The 17,748-nt window shown below is 39.4% G+C and overlaps 2 protein-coding genes across 8 annotated transcripts in view; one reads left to right on the top strand and one right to left on the bottom strand.

Moving 5' to 3' along the window:
• Nucleotides 1-17,748, top strand: part of LOC126412085 (GPI mannosyltransferase 2) — a 263,581-nt gene that overhangs the window by 146,795 nt on the left and 99,038 nt on the right. The gene's annotated exons all lie outside the window — the stretch shown is intronic.
• The window catches only part of LOC126412084 (dual oxidase-like), a 257,727-nt gene that overhangs the window by 142,948 nt on the left and 97,031 nt on the right, over nucleotides 1-17,748 (bottom strand). For both annotated transcript variants that reach the window (XM_050081493.1, XM_050081492.1), the window contains exons 12-14: nucleotides 12,783-12,967; nucleotides 12,456-12,577; nucleotides 2,695-2,901 (exon numbers count right to left, since the gene is read on the bottom strand). In XM_050081493.1, the coding sequence (XP_049937450.1) occupies nucleotides 2,695-2,901; nucleotides 12,456-12,577; nucleotides 12,783-12,967 (514 nt within the window). The remainder of the gene's footprint in view (nucleotides 1-2,694; nucleotides 2,902-12,455; nucleotides 12,578-12,782; nucleotides 12,968-17,748) is intronic.

The raw sequence follows: 17,748 nt of genomic DNA, 5'->3' as shown, positions 1-17,748 counted from the left end.
CCTTGTATTCATCCTCTACATTGTCATCTTCTGCTCATAACATCAGCATGTATACTTGAATTATTGTCATTGGCGTTGGTTTGCTGCAGCTTCTGATCAGCACAACTCTGTCAGTGAACTGTTCACACTACCTTACTCTCTGCCCTACTTCCTGTTGATAATGAATCCTACTCCAATTATACCATTTCTCGCTGTTCTTGGTAGTACTCTATATTCATCTGTGCAAAAATCAGTATCTTCTTTCTATTTCACTTTACTGGCCTTCATTAAATGCAGATTAAGCATTTGCGTTTGCAGATTTTCTAGCTTCCCTACTACTTTCAAACTTCTGACATTCCATAGTCTGACTTGTAGAACATTACTCTTTTGTTGACTATTTGATCTTTCCCTCATGGCTCTTCCCCCTATGGACACTTTTTCTGTTAAGGCTACATGTCCTGTGTGTTTTTAATGTAATGGTTTCCATCGTCTTCTGCATCCTCACGACATTGATCGTGGCGTTATTCTGCCTCGTGAGGGCAATTTCCCAACCCAAGGGCAAGAAGTTGCCCTGAAACACTGTCCACTCCTCTGTCCTCTTTGACAAGCTGTTGGCAGATGAAGGCGACTCCTTATGCTAGAAGTCTCCAGCTGCCATTGCTGTAAGAAGAGCAATAAATCAAAAAATTATCTACAATCCAAGAAGTCTTCACTGTGCTCATTGTACTGATAAGTATGGTAAAGAGAGCAACACTTAAAATGCTTCCTTCAGGGACACTATTCTTTTACATAAAGTTGCTCAAGAATATGGCTCTTATTTGGTAATATAATGTCTATTCTGCAAGGAAGTATTTCAATGTAAGTGACACAGTGTCACAAAGTTCCATTAGTGAAACTGGCTGAGTTGTACTTCCACAGGGTGTTGTATGAGGGGTTTTCCAGTTTGGTTTACCTTTATTTTGTTTTATGCTCATGAAGCATCCTGTGCCTTGCCTGATACATGCACGTTCTTAACAGAGTCTCCATTAAGCTGCATGCATTGCAGCACAGATGTGGAAACTCGTGCAGGCCCTCCTCAAACTGCATTCATTGAGTCTGTCGCGCCCATCACAGGACAGCTGCTTGCAGCTCCTAGGTACCTTCATAGGCCTGAACAGGTGGTAATCGGAAGGAGCCAAGTCAGAAGAATGTGGTGAGTGTGGCAGTACCTGGAATCCCAGAATGATTGCAGCTGTGGTTATACGAGATGTGTGGGGATTAGCGTTGTGTTGCAAGAGCACTCCTTTGGCCCATTTTCCTGGTTATTTCTTTTGAATTGTGTGACGCAACTCTCAATGAGTCTTGCCATGCAGTTCAGCAGAACCACCCTGGAAAATGAGCGAAAGGAATGCTCTTGCAACACAACCCTCATCCCCTTATGTTTCGGATAACCACACTGACAAGGGATCCAGGTACTGCTCCACTTGCCATATTGTTCTGACTTGGCCCCTTCTGATTACCACCTATTCAGCACTATGAAGGTACCTCTGTGTGGACACCGTTTTGCAGACACTTAGGAACTGCTAGCAGGTGTCCTATGGTGAGTGTGACAGACTTATTGATAGTGGTTTGAGGAGGGCCTACAGGAGTTTTCACATCTCTGGTGCAAGTGTATGCAGCTTAATGGAAACTATGTTGAGAAAGTGCATCCATCAGTCAAGGCACAGAAAGTCTTAGTTAGCGTAAAACAAAATTAAGTGTAAACCGACCCTTGTACAACACCACGTGGAAGTACACTTAGCCAGCTTCACAACTGGAACTTATGTGAAAGTGTGTCAGTTATATTGGAATCCTTCCTTTCAGAGTAAAAATGCCCTTACCAAATAACAGACACACTATCAAGTAACTTTGCACAATAGTGTCCCTAAAGGGAGCATTTTAAGTGTTGCTCTCTTTACCACTCTGATAAACAGCACAGTGAAGACTCTTTGTTTGTAGATGATGTTTTGATTTTTTGCTCTTCTTACAGTCTTGAATCCATAGCTCATCAATTATAGCTGACACTTCAGAAAATGGAGGATGGGACACGATATTCTAACCCAAGCCTATTTAAGTAAAAAGATCTTGGGTTTAGACAGGTCCTATTTTCAACAGTTGTGTAAAGTGGTTGCCCATCACATCTATGCTGTGAATGTGCCATTCAGTTTGATCTCTCTACTTAAAAATGTTGGTCACAGTACACCATATAGGCATTAGAATAACAAGTGAAGGTAATGGCACAAGCTTTATTCCTTGTGGCCATGCTGAAGCTAGTGAATCACTACTTACACTACCTTAACACATGTCACGTACAGGCACAAAGCTGAAGTTGAATATCATTCACCGAGGTATTATGTATATAACATAAATATTATAGCCCATATTTTGCCAAGTCACACCTAAATTAACTGTTAATGTCTGTCCTAAGATGCTTTATACTTGCTGTCGAGAGATCCTCAGTTCACCTAAAAATCCAGATGGTAAGTCATACGACATTGAAAACAAAGCTTAGATTAGACATACATTTCATTCTAATAGATCCATAATGAGAAGATCCTTCAGGATTTACAATATGTCTGGCAGCTTTCTGAACTTCAAGGAATTAAGAATTCACACAATTAACTGTATTTTTGTACATGTCAGATGAAAAACTGAGTTATTTTTTATATATTTTTCAATAAAGTTCAAGTAACTTACCAATTATGAGAACTCCACAAGCAAGGTATGTTACAATAAATGCTTTTTCACTGTTTCTGAAGTAGTCATATGTCTGCAAAGTGGTGCAGGCTTCAACATCTTTAGATGAATTAAGAAGTGGTAGATGGTAGCATGTTAAATTTTCATCTGTTGTCATACTCAGGCATGTACTTTTTTCTAATTTACATTTGGAATTTATATTGTCTCCTGAAAAATCAAAAATGGTATGATTAATTCCACATGCATTGATTCAAACCTAGGTCGTCCCTGCTTCTCTCTTATTTGTCCCTCCTCCCTCATACCCAAAGTGGTATCATACTGATATATTACACAGTATCATATTCCATTTAATGCTCTCATTATACAGTTGTTGAAAGCTTGCAACTACTTTTTTTTACCTACATGAATTGTTTTGCAAGCTTTATATAGCCTACATCAGAAGCAATGTACAATAGAAATGCCTTTTCCAAAACATCAGGATTGTTATACAACATTTCTGAATACAATGACTTTGTATGCAGCTGTAATGCTGTTCCTGCGTAGCAATAAATGACTCCTCAGAGAGCTGGAGAAGAAAGAGCACAAAACCATTATAATAATACCAGACTCCAGTAACAAGAATATATTTTAAAGGAGGAAGCTCACAGATATGTTTTCAAAATGAAGGTACAATTTTATAGTCACCCCAAATGAATAGAAGGAAAAACATTGACAAAGATATTTTAATTTTTGACACGCTACCTATAACCCCCTAAGCTTTGGTGTACAACTATCAAAGAAGTCCTTCAAATATCAGTCAAGCTCAAAGACATTTTTGACAGAGAGCTGTGCTACAGAAAAAGTGACAAAAGAGCTAAATTGAGGCAAACAGCCAAAAACTAGATGTGATGTTCCCTGGACAGAGGAGCACAAGCAAACTGATTCAAGAAAAAGCAAAGCTCGGTGCCAAATGCAACAAGATTCCACGTAATCCCAGCCAGCACCAAATATTAAATAATACATCATTTAACATCAAATGCTCTTCAGTATACCCAAAAGCTGCAAATATTACAAATTTCAGACACACTACAAATAAACTATTCTGAATGCATCATGCAGTTCTTAATATTATATCAAAAGGAAGATTTAGTCAAGAAAACTAAAATTATGAGACAGTTTTGCTGATCACTGCTCACCGTCAGGTGGGAGAATATTTAGTACTACCAATAGACACATAAAAGTACATTATACTGTCCCACACCTCTGAACTATTAGTGCTTTCACCTTGGAGGAGAGAATGATAGATTGGAAAAGGTTAGAAATGAAGGACAGGTCATTCAGACCCCAGGACCCCTTCCTAATAACTTAGTTCTTAAGATTGAATTTTTGCTTTGTATAAAAATGTGTTTATTTCTTTTAACACTTGGTTTAAGAATCATGAAAGAAGGTTGTATACATGGAAGAACCCTGGCGATACTAAAAGGTATCAGATAGATTATATAATGGTAAGACAGAGATTTAGGAACCAGGTTTTAAATTGTAAGACATTTCCAGGGGCAGATGTGGACTCTGACCACAATCTATTGGTTATGACCTGTAGATTAAAACTGAAGAAACTGCAAAAAGGTGGGAATTTAAGGAGATGGGACCTGGATAAACTAAAAGAACCAGAGGTTGTACAGAGATTCAGGGAGAGCATAAGGGAGCAATTGACAGGAATGGGGGAAATAAATACAGTAGAAGAAGAATGGGTAGCTTTGAGGGATGAAGTAGTGAAGGCAGCAGAGGATCAAGTAGGTAAAAAGACGAGAGCTAGTAGAAATCCTTGGGTAACAGAAGAAATATTGAATTTAATTGATGAAAGGAGAAAATATAAAAATGCAGTAAGTGAAACAGGCAAAAAGGAATACAAACGTCTCAAAAATGAGGTCGACAGGAAGTGCAAAATGGCTAAGCAGGGATGGCTAGAGGACAGATGTAAGGATGTAGAGGCCTATCTCACTAGGGGTAAGATAGATACCGCCTACAGGAAAATTAAAGAGACCTTTGGAGATAAGAGAACGACTTGTATGAATATCAAGACCTCAGATGGAAACCCAGTTCTAAGCAAAGAAGGGAAAGCAGAAAGGTGGAAGGAGTATATAGAGGGTCTATACAAGGGCGATGTACTTGAGGACAATATTATGGAAATGGAAGAGGATGTAGATGAAGATGAAATGGGAGATATGATACTGCGTGAAGAGTTTGACAGAGCACTGAAAGACCTGAGTCGAAACAAGGCCCCCGGAGTAGACAATATTCCATTGGAACTACTGACGGCCGTGGGAGAGCCAGTCCTGACAAAACTCTACCATCTGGTGAGCAAGATGTATGAAACAGGCGAAATACCCTCAGACTTCAAGAAGAATATAATAATTCCAATCCCAAAGAAAGCAGGTGTTGACAGATGTGAAAATTACCGAACTATCAGCTTAATAAGTCACAGCTGCAAAATTCTAACACGAATTCTTTACAGACGAATGGAAAAACTAGTAGAAGCCAACCTCGGGGAAGATCAGTTTGGATTCCGTAGAAACACTGGAACACGTGAGGCAATACTGACCTTACGACTTATCTTAGAAGAAAGATTAAGGAAAGGCAAACCTATGTTTCTAGCATTTGTAGACTTAGAGAAAGCTTTTGACAATGTTGACTGGAATACTCTCTTTCAAATTCTAAAGGTGTCAGGGGTAAAATACAGGGAGCGAAAGGCTATTTACAATTTGTACAGAAACCAGATGGCAGTTATAAGAGTCAAGGGACATGAAAGGGAAGCAGTGGTTGGGAAGGGAGTAAGACAGGGTTGTAGCCTCTCCCCGATGTTGTTCAATCTGTATATTGAGCAAGCAGTAAAGGAAACAAAAGAAAAATTCGGGGTAGGTATTAAAATTCATGGAGAAGAAATAAAAACTTTGAGGTTCGCCGATGACATTGTAATTCTGTCAGAGACAGCAAAGGACTTGGAAGAGCAGTTGAATGGAATGGACAGTGTCTTGAAAGGAGGATATAAGATGAACATCAACAAAAGCAAAACAAGGATAATGGAATGTAGTTTAATTAAGTCGGGTGATGCTGAGGGAATTAGATTAGGAAATGAGGCACTTAAAGTAGTAAAGGAGTTTTGCTATTTGGGGAGCAAAATAACTGATGATGGTCGAAGTAGAGAGGATATAAAATGTAGGCTGGCAATGGCAAGGAAAGCGTTTCTGAAGAAGAGAAATTTGTTAACATCCAGTATAGATTTAAGTGTCAGGAAGTCATTTCTGAAAGTATTCGTATGGAGTGTAGCCATGTATGGAAGTGAAACATGGACGATAAATAGTTTGGACAAGAAGAGAATAGAAGCTTTCGAAATGTGGTGCTACAGAAGAATGCTGAAGATTAGATGGGTAGATCACATAACTAATGAGGAAGTATTGAATAGGATTGGGGAGAAGAGAAGTTTGTGGCACAACTTGACCAGAAGAAGGGATCGGTTGGTAGGACATGTTCTGAGGCATCAAGGGATCACCAATTTAGTATTGGAGGGCAGCGTGGAGGGTAAAAATCGTAGAGGGAGACCAAGAGATGAATACACTAAGCAGATTCAGAAGGATGTAGGTTGCAGTAGGTACTGGGAGATGAAAAAGCTTGCACAGGATAGAGTAGCATGGAGAGCTGCATCAAACCAGTCTCAGGACTGAAGACCACAACAACATACATTTGATCATTATTTTTATATTGACCCATATTTCTTAATTTTAACCCTTTTAGTGCCAAATACGATCTGATCGTGATCCAGATTTTCGGCGAAAAATGCCAGTAACGATCTGATCGTGATGCCTTTCTGATTCGCTAGGAAATACTAACAACTTTGCCTTCAAGCGCGGAAAAAATGAATGAGAAAGGCATCACGATCAAATCGTTACTGGCATTTTTCGCCGAAAATCTGGATCACGATCAGATCGTATTTGGCACTAAAAGGGTTAATATTCTATTTGCCGTCCTTTCCCTGCATTATTTTTTTGTTTTAAATAATAATAATAATAATAATAATAATATTACTGGAACATACCAACACAAAATCACACATTTGCTATACATGGATGGTCTAAAACTACTGGCAGCAACAAATCAACAACTCAACCAATTACTAAAGATAACAGAAATATTCCGCAATTGTATAAATATGCCTTTTGGAGCAGACAAATGTAAGAAAAATAGCATAGTCAAGGGAAAACACACTAAACAGGATGATTACATATTGGATAACCACAGCGACTGCATAGAAGCGATGGAAAAAACAGATACCTGTAAATATCTAGGATACAGACAAAAAATACAAATATTAAATAAGAACTAAAAGAGAAATATAGACAAATACTAACAAAAATACTGAAAACAAAATTGACAGCAAGAAACAAGGCAAAAGCTATAAATACTTATGCTATACCAATATTGACCTACTCATTTGGAGTAGTGAAATGGAGTAACACAGAACTAGAAGCACTCAATACACTTATACGATCACAATGCCACAAATATAGAATACATCACATACATTCAGCAACAGAAAGATTCACATTAAGCAGAAAGGAAGGAGGAAGGGGATTTATTGACAAAAAAAACCTACATTATGGACAGGTAGACAATTTAAGAAAATTCTTTCTAGAACGAGCAGAAACTAGCAAAATACATAAAGCAATCACTCGTATAAATACATCGGGTACACCACTGCAATTTCATAACCACTTCTACAACCCTTTAGATCACATAACATTAACAGATACAACGAAAGTAAATTGGAAAAAGAAAACACTATATGGCAAGCACCCGTATCATCTAACACAGCCACACATCGATCAAGACGCATCCAACACATGGCTAAGAAAAGGCAATATATCCAGTGAGACGGAAGGATTCATGATTGCAATACAGGATCAAACAATAAACACAAGATATTACAGCAAGCATATTATTAAAGATCCCAATACCACAACAGATAAATGCAGACTTTGCAAACAACAAATAGAAACAGTAGATCACATCACAAGCGGATGTACAATACTAGCTAATACAGAATACCCCAGAAGACATGACAATGTAGCAAAAATAATACATCAACAACTTGCCATACAACATAAACTAATAAAACAACACGTTCCCACATACAGGTATGTACCACAAAATGTACTGGAGAATGATGAATACAAATTATACTGGAACAGAACCATTATAACAGATAAAACACCACCACGTAACAAACCTGACATCATACTCACCAATAAAAAGAAGAAATTAACACAACTAATCGAAATATCCATACCCAATACAGCAAATATACAGAAGAAAACAGGTGAAAAAATTGAAAAATACATCCAACTGGCTGAATAAGTCAGGACATGTGGCATCAGGATAAAGTTGACATTATACCAATTATACTATCAACCAAGGGATGTCATACCACACAATATCCACCAGTACATCAACGCAATACAGCTACATCCAAACCTATATATGCAACTACAGAAATCTGTAATTATTGATACATGTTCAATTAGCCGAAATTTCCTAAATGCAATGTAACATATACCGTACAGTTAAAAGGAAGTCACGCTTGATCAAGGTCCGCACCACTTTCCATTTTTAACCAGACATAACGTCTGAGAAAGAAAAGATGATGATGATGATAATAATAATAATAATAATAGTAATTGCATATGTATAGAGTGACAATTATTGAACTAAATGAAAAAATGAAACTCACATTAGTTACAATTTACAGCGTGCACACACTTTATTCAACATGTAAACGTCACTACAGATATTCAGATTTAAGTTATGACATGTTCAGTATTCCTGCCATCATTGCCAATGATACGGTGCAGACAAATAGCGAAATTCTCCACGACCCACTGAAGTGTCGGAACATTGGTGCACTCAACGACCTCTCGAATGGCCATTTTCAATTCGGCAATGGTTTTTGGGTTATTGGTGTACACCTTGTCTTTAATATAGCCCCACAAAAAGGAGTCAAGTATGTTTAGACCTGGAGTACATGGCAGCCAGTTGAGGTTGATGCCACTGGCCTCTGGGTGCCACAGAGCCAGAATGCTCGTCCAGGACATCAAAAAGTCTCCTGATTTAATGAGGTTGAGCTCCTTCGTGCAAGAACCACATCTTGTCGAAATCTACTTCTACATCTACATCCGTACTCCACAAGCCACCTGATAGTGTGTGGCGAAGGGTACCTTGAGTACTTGTATCGGTTGTCATCTCTCTGATTTTATCCTCATGGTCTCTTCGCGAGATATACGTAGGAGGGAGCAATATACTGCTTGACTCTTCGGTGAAGGTATGTTCACGAAACTTCAACAAAAGCCTGTACTGAGCGACTGAGCGTCTCTCCTGCAGAGTCTTCCACTGGAGTTTATCTATCATCTCCGTAACGCTTTCGCGATTACTAAATGATCCTGTAACGAAGCGCGCTGCTCTCCGTTGGATCTTCTCTATCTCTTCTGTCAACCCTATCTGATACGGATCCCACACTGCTGAGCAGTATTCAAGCAACCGGCGAACAAGCGTACTGTAACCTACTTCCTTTGTTTTCGGATTGCATTTCCTTAGGATTCTTCCAATGAATCTCAGTCTGGCATCTGCTTTACCGACGATCAACATTGTATGATCATTCCATTTTAAATCACTCCTAATGCCTACTCCCAGATAATTTATGGCATTAACTACTTCCAGTTGCTGACCTGCTATATTGTTTCTAAATGATAAGGGATCTTTCTTTCTATGTATTCGCAGCACATTACACTTGTCTACATTGAGATTCAATTGCCATTCCCTGCACCATGTGTCAATTTGCCGCAGATCCTCCTGCATTTCAGTACAATTTTCCATTGTTACAACCTCTCAATATACCACAGCATCATCCGCAAAAAGCCTCAGTGAACTTCCGATGTCATCCACAAGGTCGTTTATGTATATTGTGAATAGCAACGGTCCTACGACACTCCCCTGCAGCACACCTGAAATCACTCTTACTTCGGAAGACTTCTCTCCATTGACAATGACATGTTGCGTTCTGTTATCTAGGAAATCTTCAATCTAATCACACAATTGGTCTGATAGTCCATATGCTCTTACTTTGCTCATTAAATGACTGTGGGGAACTGTATCGAATGCCTTGCGGAAGTCAAGAAACACGGCATCTACCTGTGAACCTGTGTCTATGGCCCTCTGAGTCTCGTGGACAAATAGCGCGAGCTGGGTTTCACTCAACCGTCTTTTTCGAAACCCATGCTGATTCCTACAGAGTAGATTTCTAGTCTCCAGAAAAGTCATTATACTCGAACATAATACGTGTTCCAAAATTCTACAACTGATCGACGTTAGAGATATAGGTCTATAGTTCTGCACATCTGTTCGACATCCCTTCTTGAAAACGGGGATGACCTGTGCCCTTTACCAATCCTTTGGAACGCTACGCTCTTCTAGAGAGGTCACTGTGGATAATGGGGATGAAATCATCTTCCAAAACCTTCACATACCGTTCGGTCATCACCATCCCATCATGGAATATCGCTCTGATTAATACGTGACTGGACATTGCGCACCACAGTCACCCATTGAGGTAAAGGCAATTATATGTACAGCTTAACAACTCTAAAAGTGTGTTTGTTTGTTTACTGTCTTGCAGGAAGTTACTTGCCGTGATATCACTCTAACGTAAAAGCAATAAGTAATTTAAATTACTTTCTGGTACTGAGTCACATAAATAAGTTGAGGATTCTCTGTCACGTATTCTGTGAAAGTTGTTGAAGATGTTTCTGCAATGGATTTGGGGTGGATAGACAGTCTGTGAGAAGATATAAAATCTCTCGAAGTCTGAGGATGATGGAGAACCGTGCTGGAGAGGGCAGAATGAAAGAAATTTGTTGAAGAAGCTAAGACCCACTCAGGATTGTAACAAAATGAGAAAAAAAAGAAAGATAAAATGAAGTCACACATCGAAGCTTAATCACTCTTTTGCAATGGCATTTGTAGTATTCAATGAATTCTGTTACACAGTGGAAAGCTGTGGCATTGAGTAATGCAGATTGCAAGTATGGTTTATCTCTCATTGTTTTTGTACAGAATAAAACAAAGGAACAGTATTGAAAGCTAAATATTTTCAGTGGCATAAATGTTGTAACCCTCAAAAGTGTGCCAATTCCTTTAGAAATACAACGTTTTTGCATGGACATCCAATGATCATGTCTCATATCTTGATTTTAAAGTCGCACATTGTCAAAATTATTGTACATAAACAACTAGTGAACTCATTTCAACTGATTACCAATGGCAGAACAAGCATGCATGGCCATATCACTTTTTTACTTGTTCTTTCTTCACTCCTGAAAAATTTGTGTCTTGAGAATTACATTGTTTTTCCTGGCAGGTATTCAGCAGCTCTACTTCCATCAAGGAAGATCTTAACATCACAGCAGTGAAGCTGATTGATGGTCGACCAGTTTCATTGCCCTGTGATTTCTTCAGCAACATGCTGAAAAACCTGATTGAGGCATCAAACTTCGTTCAAAAATTATGTTTGCATATTCACCAGTTACATCCAGTCATATTGAGAGAGCAGCATATTTGCCGCCCTTTCAGTTTTGCTGATCTTGGGAATGTAACCAGGTTTTTGTTGGACATGAAGCTTTCCGCAAAGCTTTGCAGCCACCATATGATATACCATATACAGTCTTTAGTCGAGAAGCGGCAGCATATTTGCCGCCCTTTCAGTTTCGCTGATCTTGGGAATGTAACCAGGTTTTTGTTGGACATGAAGCTTTCCGCAAAGCTTTGCAGCCACCATATGATAGACCATATACAGTCTTTAGTCGAGAAGCGAAGATATTTAAGGTAGATGTTAATTGTGCTTCAACTAAAATTTCCATCGATCACCTTCAACATGCTTTCTGGACCTCTTAAGCTTGTATGTGTAAATCGAACAAGCAGCAGTGGATGCCAGACAAAATGCCTGATGAGTCTATGACAGACTTGACAAGACAAAATGCCTGTTGAGTCTATGACAAACTTGGCAGAGTCACACAGCCCTCCACTGATAAGGACAAGCTGCAACAGATGCTGGACAAAACAACTGATGAATCTACAGCAGACTAGGCAGAACCATCTACCCCTCCACCAGTTGTCACGTGATCTGGATGTCACACCCTTTTCAATAGGAAGTACTGTTAGAAGTTGATGGGGGGAGGAGGCATGATGAAGTGTAGTGGGGTGTGATGAAATGTAATAGAGATGCAGTGTCATTATGCGTTGCTATATTGTAGCTGGTTCCTGTTTATTCTTTGATCTCATCTTTGTATATTGCTTTTGACATTCTCTTGTTTTTCTTTTTTTTTCTTTGAATTGTTCATACTTTCATGTATATACGTTAAATGTCATTAATAAAGTATTCATACTAAAACTGTAACAAAGGTTTTAGAATAACAGGTATATTTTCTCAACTTAGCCAATACTAATTGCATGAATACAATGGAATTCACTGCTAACCATAAGAGAGTCACAGTAATGTTTGATTGAAGTTATTAAGAAAATTATATAGCTCATCAGTTATTTCTAAAATGAAAATTGAAAATTTAGTTACAGGAACAGAATATCGATTGTTGTGATAGCAATAATTTGAAAAATGAGCAATAATTTGAAAACTGAAAATCATGAAGTGATAATGTGCAAGAAACATGATAAAGTCTTACCATGTAAAGGCACAACAAATGGATTTTTTTGAATGTCATCATGGTCCATGTCTGTCACAGACATAATAATATCATAAATTGTCAGGTTTTCTATACGTTGAATTTCGTCTCCAGTGAAATGCCTGTATTAAAAAAAAAAAGTAGGATAATTAACTTGCGTTGTTTGAAAACTGAACTTACAGTATGAGAGAGAAGGAAACACATTCATTTTAACCTTACTATTCAAATAAGGAACACACAATCTTTCAATATTTATAATCAAGGATGCTTTGGGAAAGGACAACTGCCTGCTACATTTTAGCATCATTTAAAAATATAGAAACTTACCCATTATTTATGTTGGCATACCAAAAGCGATCACCATCGCGTATTCTCTGGAACTGGTCTGTGATAATAGCTGAGAAGAGTTTACCAGGTCCCCTCTTTGTCGTTTCAAGCAGGCCTCCAACCCAGACATCCAAATTATCCACCGAACCATTGTAAAGTGTATTGAGATTTTCCCAAATTTTATCCTGAAATCCAACAAGTTCTCCCATGTTATGTGTTCACTACAAATGTTGTGGAGCTTCAGTTTTCTAACTGATTTAGTTGCTTAATGACATATTTTCATGTTGTGCTAATAGTGAATTACGTACATTTATATGTGTTATGTTACTTAAAACATTATCCTCCAACTTATTCTATGAAAACCCTTTATTACTAGATAAATGAAAGTCACATGTATTCACATGAATTCTCAAAGCCAGACTTATTCTAGCTAGGGACACAAGGAAACACATGACTAAGAGAAACACACATTTATTTGGTCACATAGTGACATGAAGAAGAGTACAATGTAAGTAGAGTTACAGAGTGACTCTCACTAATATGGCCCTCAGTATTCCGGCCTCTCAGTAATTCGGCACTTTTCCAGCTTCTAGCTGTTCAACCTGAAATGACGCCTACAATAATGAAATTTCATCTAAAACAGTGGTGTTAGTTAATTATAATATTCAACATTCGTGTACGCTTTGAAATTGTTGCTTTCCTGACGGATCATTATCATGGCATCTAAAGGGAAACACATTATGCTAGACCTCAAGGAGAAACTCGAAATTAGATATAAACTGAACTGAGGTTCTTCACAGGAAATCATTGTTGCTGGCAACAGTGTTGGACTAACAACTGAGGGCCCGGAAGCATGTGTAAGGCCTTGTAAAGGTGTTGTCTTTGTCTGGTGTCACTGGCTGCAGTCAGTGATAGTGCTCGGGTATTTGTGGGTATGCCGTTTGCACACACTGTGCTTGCCGTAGTGGCACAGCTTACATCCGCTGTAGGTGTAGTAACCAGTGGGCTACTATACTCTTCCTTCCTTGTGGAGGGAAGGACCAGGTATCACCATCCATGATGCTGTTACTGCAGTGGCATCTATTGTGGTGACAGAAGCAGCTGCCAAATATGTGAGAAATTTCTAATCCACCTAGATGGTACATATGGACAAAAGTGATTGGGGTGAGGCTCCCCCTGCTGTCCGGAAACCCTGGACTGTCTGGTAGGCAGGACTGGCGACAGAGGCAGGAGCCATCAGGATGTCAGTCACTGACGAGAGGCATCGGCCCAGGTAGCAATGACTGTGGACTAGAGAGGAGGAGGCTTTGGTGATAGAGAACCAGCCTTCATCTCCACTGGCAGCAGCACCTGCTCTGTGCAGTAGGAGGTGTTGGCATTAGTTGCAGGAAGCAAACCCATCAATCGCTGAGGCAAGGTGGGTATGACAAGGCCTACCCAACTCCTGGAGCGGTCAGGGCTGACAAAAATTGAGGTGTTGGGCCCACAGCCCGAGGAGGGAACCCTGTGCCCATCCTGGGATGCAAGTGGTTCTATAATGAAAAGACACTAAGCTGTTCAATGACATCTGAGTGGTGATAGGCCACGACTATCCCCACCCCATATTCGGACACCTTCATGTCCAGGACAAGTTGCTTGCCAGCTTGAAATGTTGCAAGCACGGCACAGAACAAAGAGTAACCTTAAGCTGTTCAAAAGTGTGTTCATAGACCACAGGCCAAACAAAAGGAGCACATTATCACAGCAACAGATGCAAGGGTTGGGTGGTAGCAGTTGAACAAAGAGTAACCTTAAGCTGTTCAAAAGTGTGTTCATAGACCACAGGCCAAACAAAAGGAGCACATTATCACAGCAACAGATGCAAGGATTGGGTGGTAGCAGTTGCTCTGGGAATCAACTTGTGATATTATGCCACTTTGCCTAGTGACGCTTGAAGTTGTCAGAGATTAGATTGAGGAAGAAAAGCTGTAATGGCAACAGCATGTTGGTCCTTAGAGTGCACGCCCTGTTGAGAAATTTCATGACCCCTATAAACAATGGAAGGCTGGTAAAAGTGAGACTTAGTTAGATTACATTTGAGGCCCATGGCCTGGAGAACAGTAAACACAGGATGGCAGTTACGTAGGTGATCCTCTGTGGTAGCACCTACATGATGATATCATCAAGATAAATAACGCAACGACGGACAGCCGGCTTAACCTGTTCTAAAAAAAATGTTGAAAGATGGCAGGTGCCCTACTGAACCTGAACATTGTCCATTGATACTGATTAAGGCTGGAAGGGGTTTTGATGCCTCATCCAACAGAATCTGTAGGTAGGCTTCAACCGAGAGTCAATTTTGAAAAGGAAATGACACCCAGCCAACTTTGTGGGCAACGCCTGTAGGCAGGACAGGGGAATGTCTACGACTGACTGTGTATTAAAGTGACCTTGAAGTCACCACAGAGCTGAAGCTGACCTGACAGCTGCCTTAGGGTCACTAAGGGCGTAGCCTATTGACTTGAGGAAATTGGTTTAATCATTCCCCAATGACACTGAGCAACCCAGCTCCATCTTAACGTAGTTGTGTAAAGCTACTTGCATCAGCCACGCCCAAAAAAGTGATGGTGGGCAGAGGGTTTGAGGGTGATGTATGCTGTGAAACTGTTTGTACAATTTAACCATGGGACAAACAGGTCCAAAAACTCAGAACAGAAGGACTTCAATTTGTAATATGGCACTTAATCTGACACCAGATGCATCACATCCATAATAGAAAAACCAAAAGCAGCAAAACAAAATTTTAGTAGTCACATCATTGACCACCAAGTACATAAAGGAATGGACAACTGACTTATTAACTGGCTTCTTATGTTTAGGTGTCAAGACATTTGTTCCCAAATGGTATTTGTGATTAATAAGAAGTGTGGAAATTCCCAATACAAAATTAGGAGTAAAATTATATTCCATATCTAATTAATTGCCCTGTCTAGGTTCAGTTGAACATATCTATTACAGATTGCCATTAGACATCATGCAGGAAATTAGAAATTTCCGAGAGATGTGAACTGAAAAACACAGGGGATATTACTGTCAGTGTTGTTATAAATGTAATCCAGCACACTAAAAGATGGGTATGCTGTAGAAGAAACATCACAGACGCTAGGAGCTCCAGGAAACTGACCCTATCATCCTACAGCGTTGTTTAGAAACCAAACCAGTACTCAGAACAGAGATATTTGAAACAGTGGAAATCAAAAAACTTCAAACAGGGTATCTTGGATAGCTATTCAGTCACCACACTGAGTTCTCTTAGTCATGACTCCTTGATACTACCAAAATATCTAAAGGGAAACTGATTTGAGTCCTTTCCTCCTGTGTGTTTATTAAGATGCTAGAAGCACTATGGAACCACATACCTTGTAGTAATACACTTTCCTCAAACACTGACAAGATAGCTGGCAAAAACCTTGATGAGTTCCGACTTCCTGTGTTCTGTACTTAATACTACTCCATTGTCTACACGGCATAGTGCTAACCTACATAGAGTATTTAATTTGTATTCTGTAAGATGATACAGAATTTGTAATTATCACCGAATTTCCTTGAGGATGTAGTTTTTTGCTTGGCAGTACACAAGAACACAGTAATAACATCTTTGAAACAGTCTACCAATATAATGTAGGTTGGGGACTTCAAAAGTTGTCATGTGTAACTACAGAATGGGAAACATATAAAAAGTGTTTTTTATTATGTGTTATTCTTAATACTTAGAACTATAGAGAATCACAGTCAGTCTATGTTTATGAATTTCATTTATGTTTTTCACAATAATGGAAGTTCAAGAAGGGGAACAACAAAAAGATTATCAAAGGCACGCAGATGCCTGCAGGTAATTTGTGAGTAGTGCACAGGCACATGTAACAGCTCAGAGAACTGCACAATTATTAGAGAGAGGTTTTCCTCCTCTTTTTTCTTTTAGTGTACATATGCAGAATACTCTCTTCTAAATTCTGAAGATAGTCATGGTAAAATACCAGGAACAAAAGGCTATTTACAACTTGCACAGAAACCAGACCACAGTTATAAAAGTCAAGAGGCATGAAAGGGAAGTAGTGGTTGAGAAGGGAGTGAGACAGAGTTGTAGCCTATCCCCGATGTTATTCAATCTATACATTGAGCAAGCATTAAAGGAAACCAAAGAAAAATTTAGAGAAGCAGTTCAAGTTCAGAGAGGAGAAATGAAAATCTAGAGGTTTCCTGATGAATTTCTTCCAATCCATCTGTGGTATACAGCAAACCAGCGCTTGACAGTATTGATTGATAACAGTCGTGGTTGCAATTTTAGTTTTTTTATTTTTCAATTATCTGTTTCACCTTATTTAGGCATCTTCAGGTTGATCTTAATTTGGTATTTCTTAGAATGATCCTTTAGACAGTGTAGCCAAGTGGCTACACTAGTACCATCCCAGTCAGTCTTTTAAGTACACTATGGAGCAACAAAGTACTACTGCAGGTGAAGCCATAGTAGCTAACAGACGCAGTGACGGAACTAGTGGACCGAATACAGAAGGCCATCCTCCCAATGTCGGTCTCAGTGCAGTCACAGCACGGTGGAATACTACATTATCACACCCATCTGTTGCACACACAGATTACGAGGTATTAGCAGCAAAAGTGGAGCTGTTGTGCACACAGATCAGCACACTGTTTTCTCAAGGCACCACGAAAGACGTCAGGTGATGCTACCGTACACATTCCAGGTGTCTGTTGGCCAGCCACACCAAGTTGCCTCACAAGGAGTAGTGGTTATGTTGGTACTATTGATGATTCAGTGATGAAGAAATGAACTGTACGGCACCATGTAACTACCCAAATGCCAGTGTCAGTCGGTCCTACATGCAGCTGACTGGCCGTTGTCATCTGAGCATCTGTTCAACAATGGGTGTGCCTGTGGTGTGAAGTTCCTCATCGATAGTGTCTCTGA

The sequence above is a fragment of the Schistocerca serialis genome, chromosome 7 (genome assembly GCF_023864345.2).
Source record: "Schistocerca serialis cubense isolate TAMUIC-IGC-003099 chromosome 7, iqSchSeri2.2, whole genome shotgun sequence".
Classification (NCBI taxonomy): domain Eukaryota; kingdom Metazoa; phylum Arthropoda; class Insecta; order Orthoptera; family Acrididae; genus Schistocerca; species Schistocerca serialis.
This window is presented reverse-complemented; position numbering and strand designations above follow the sequence as displayed.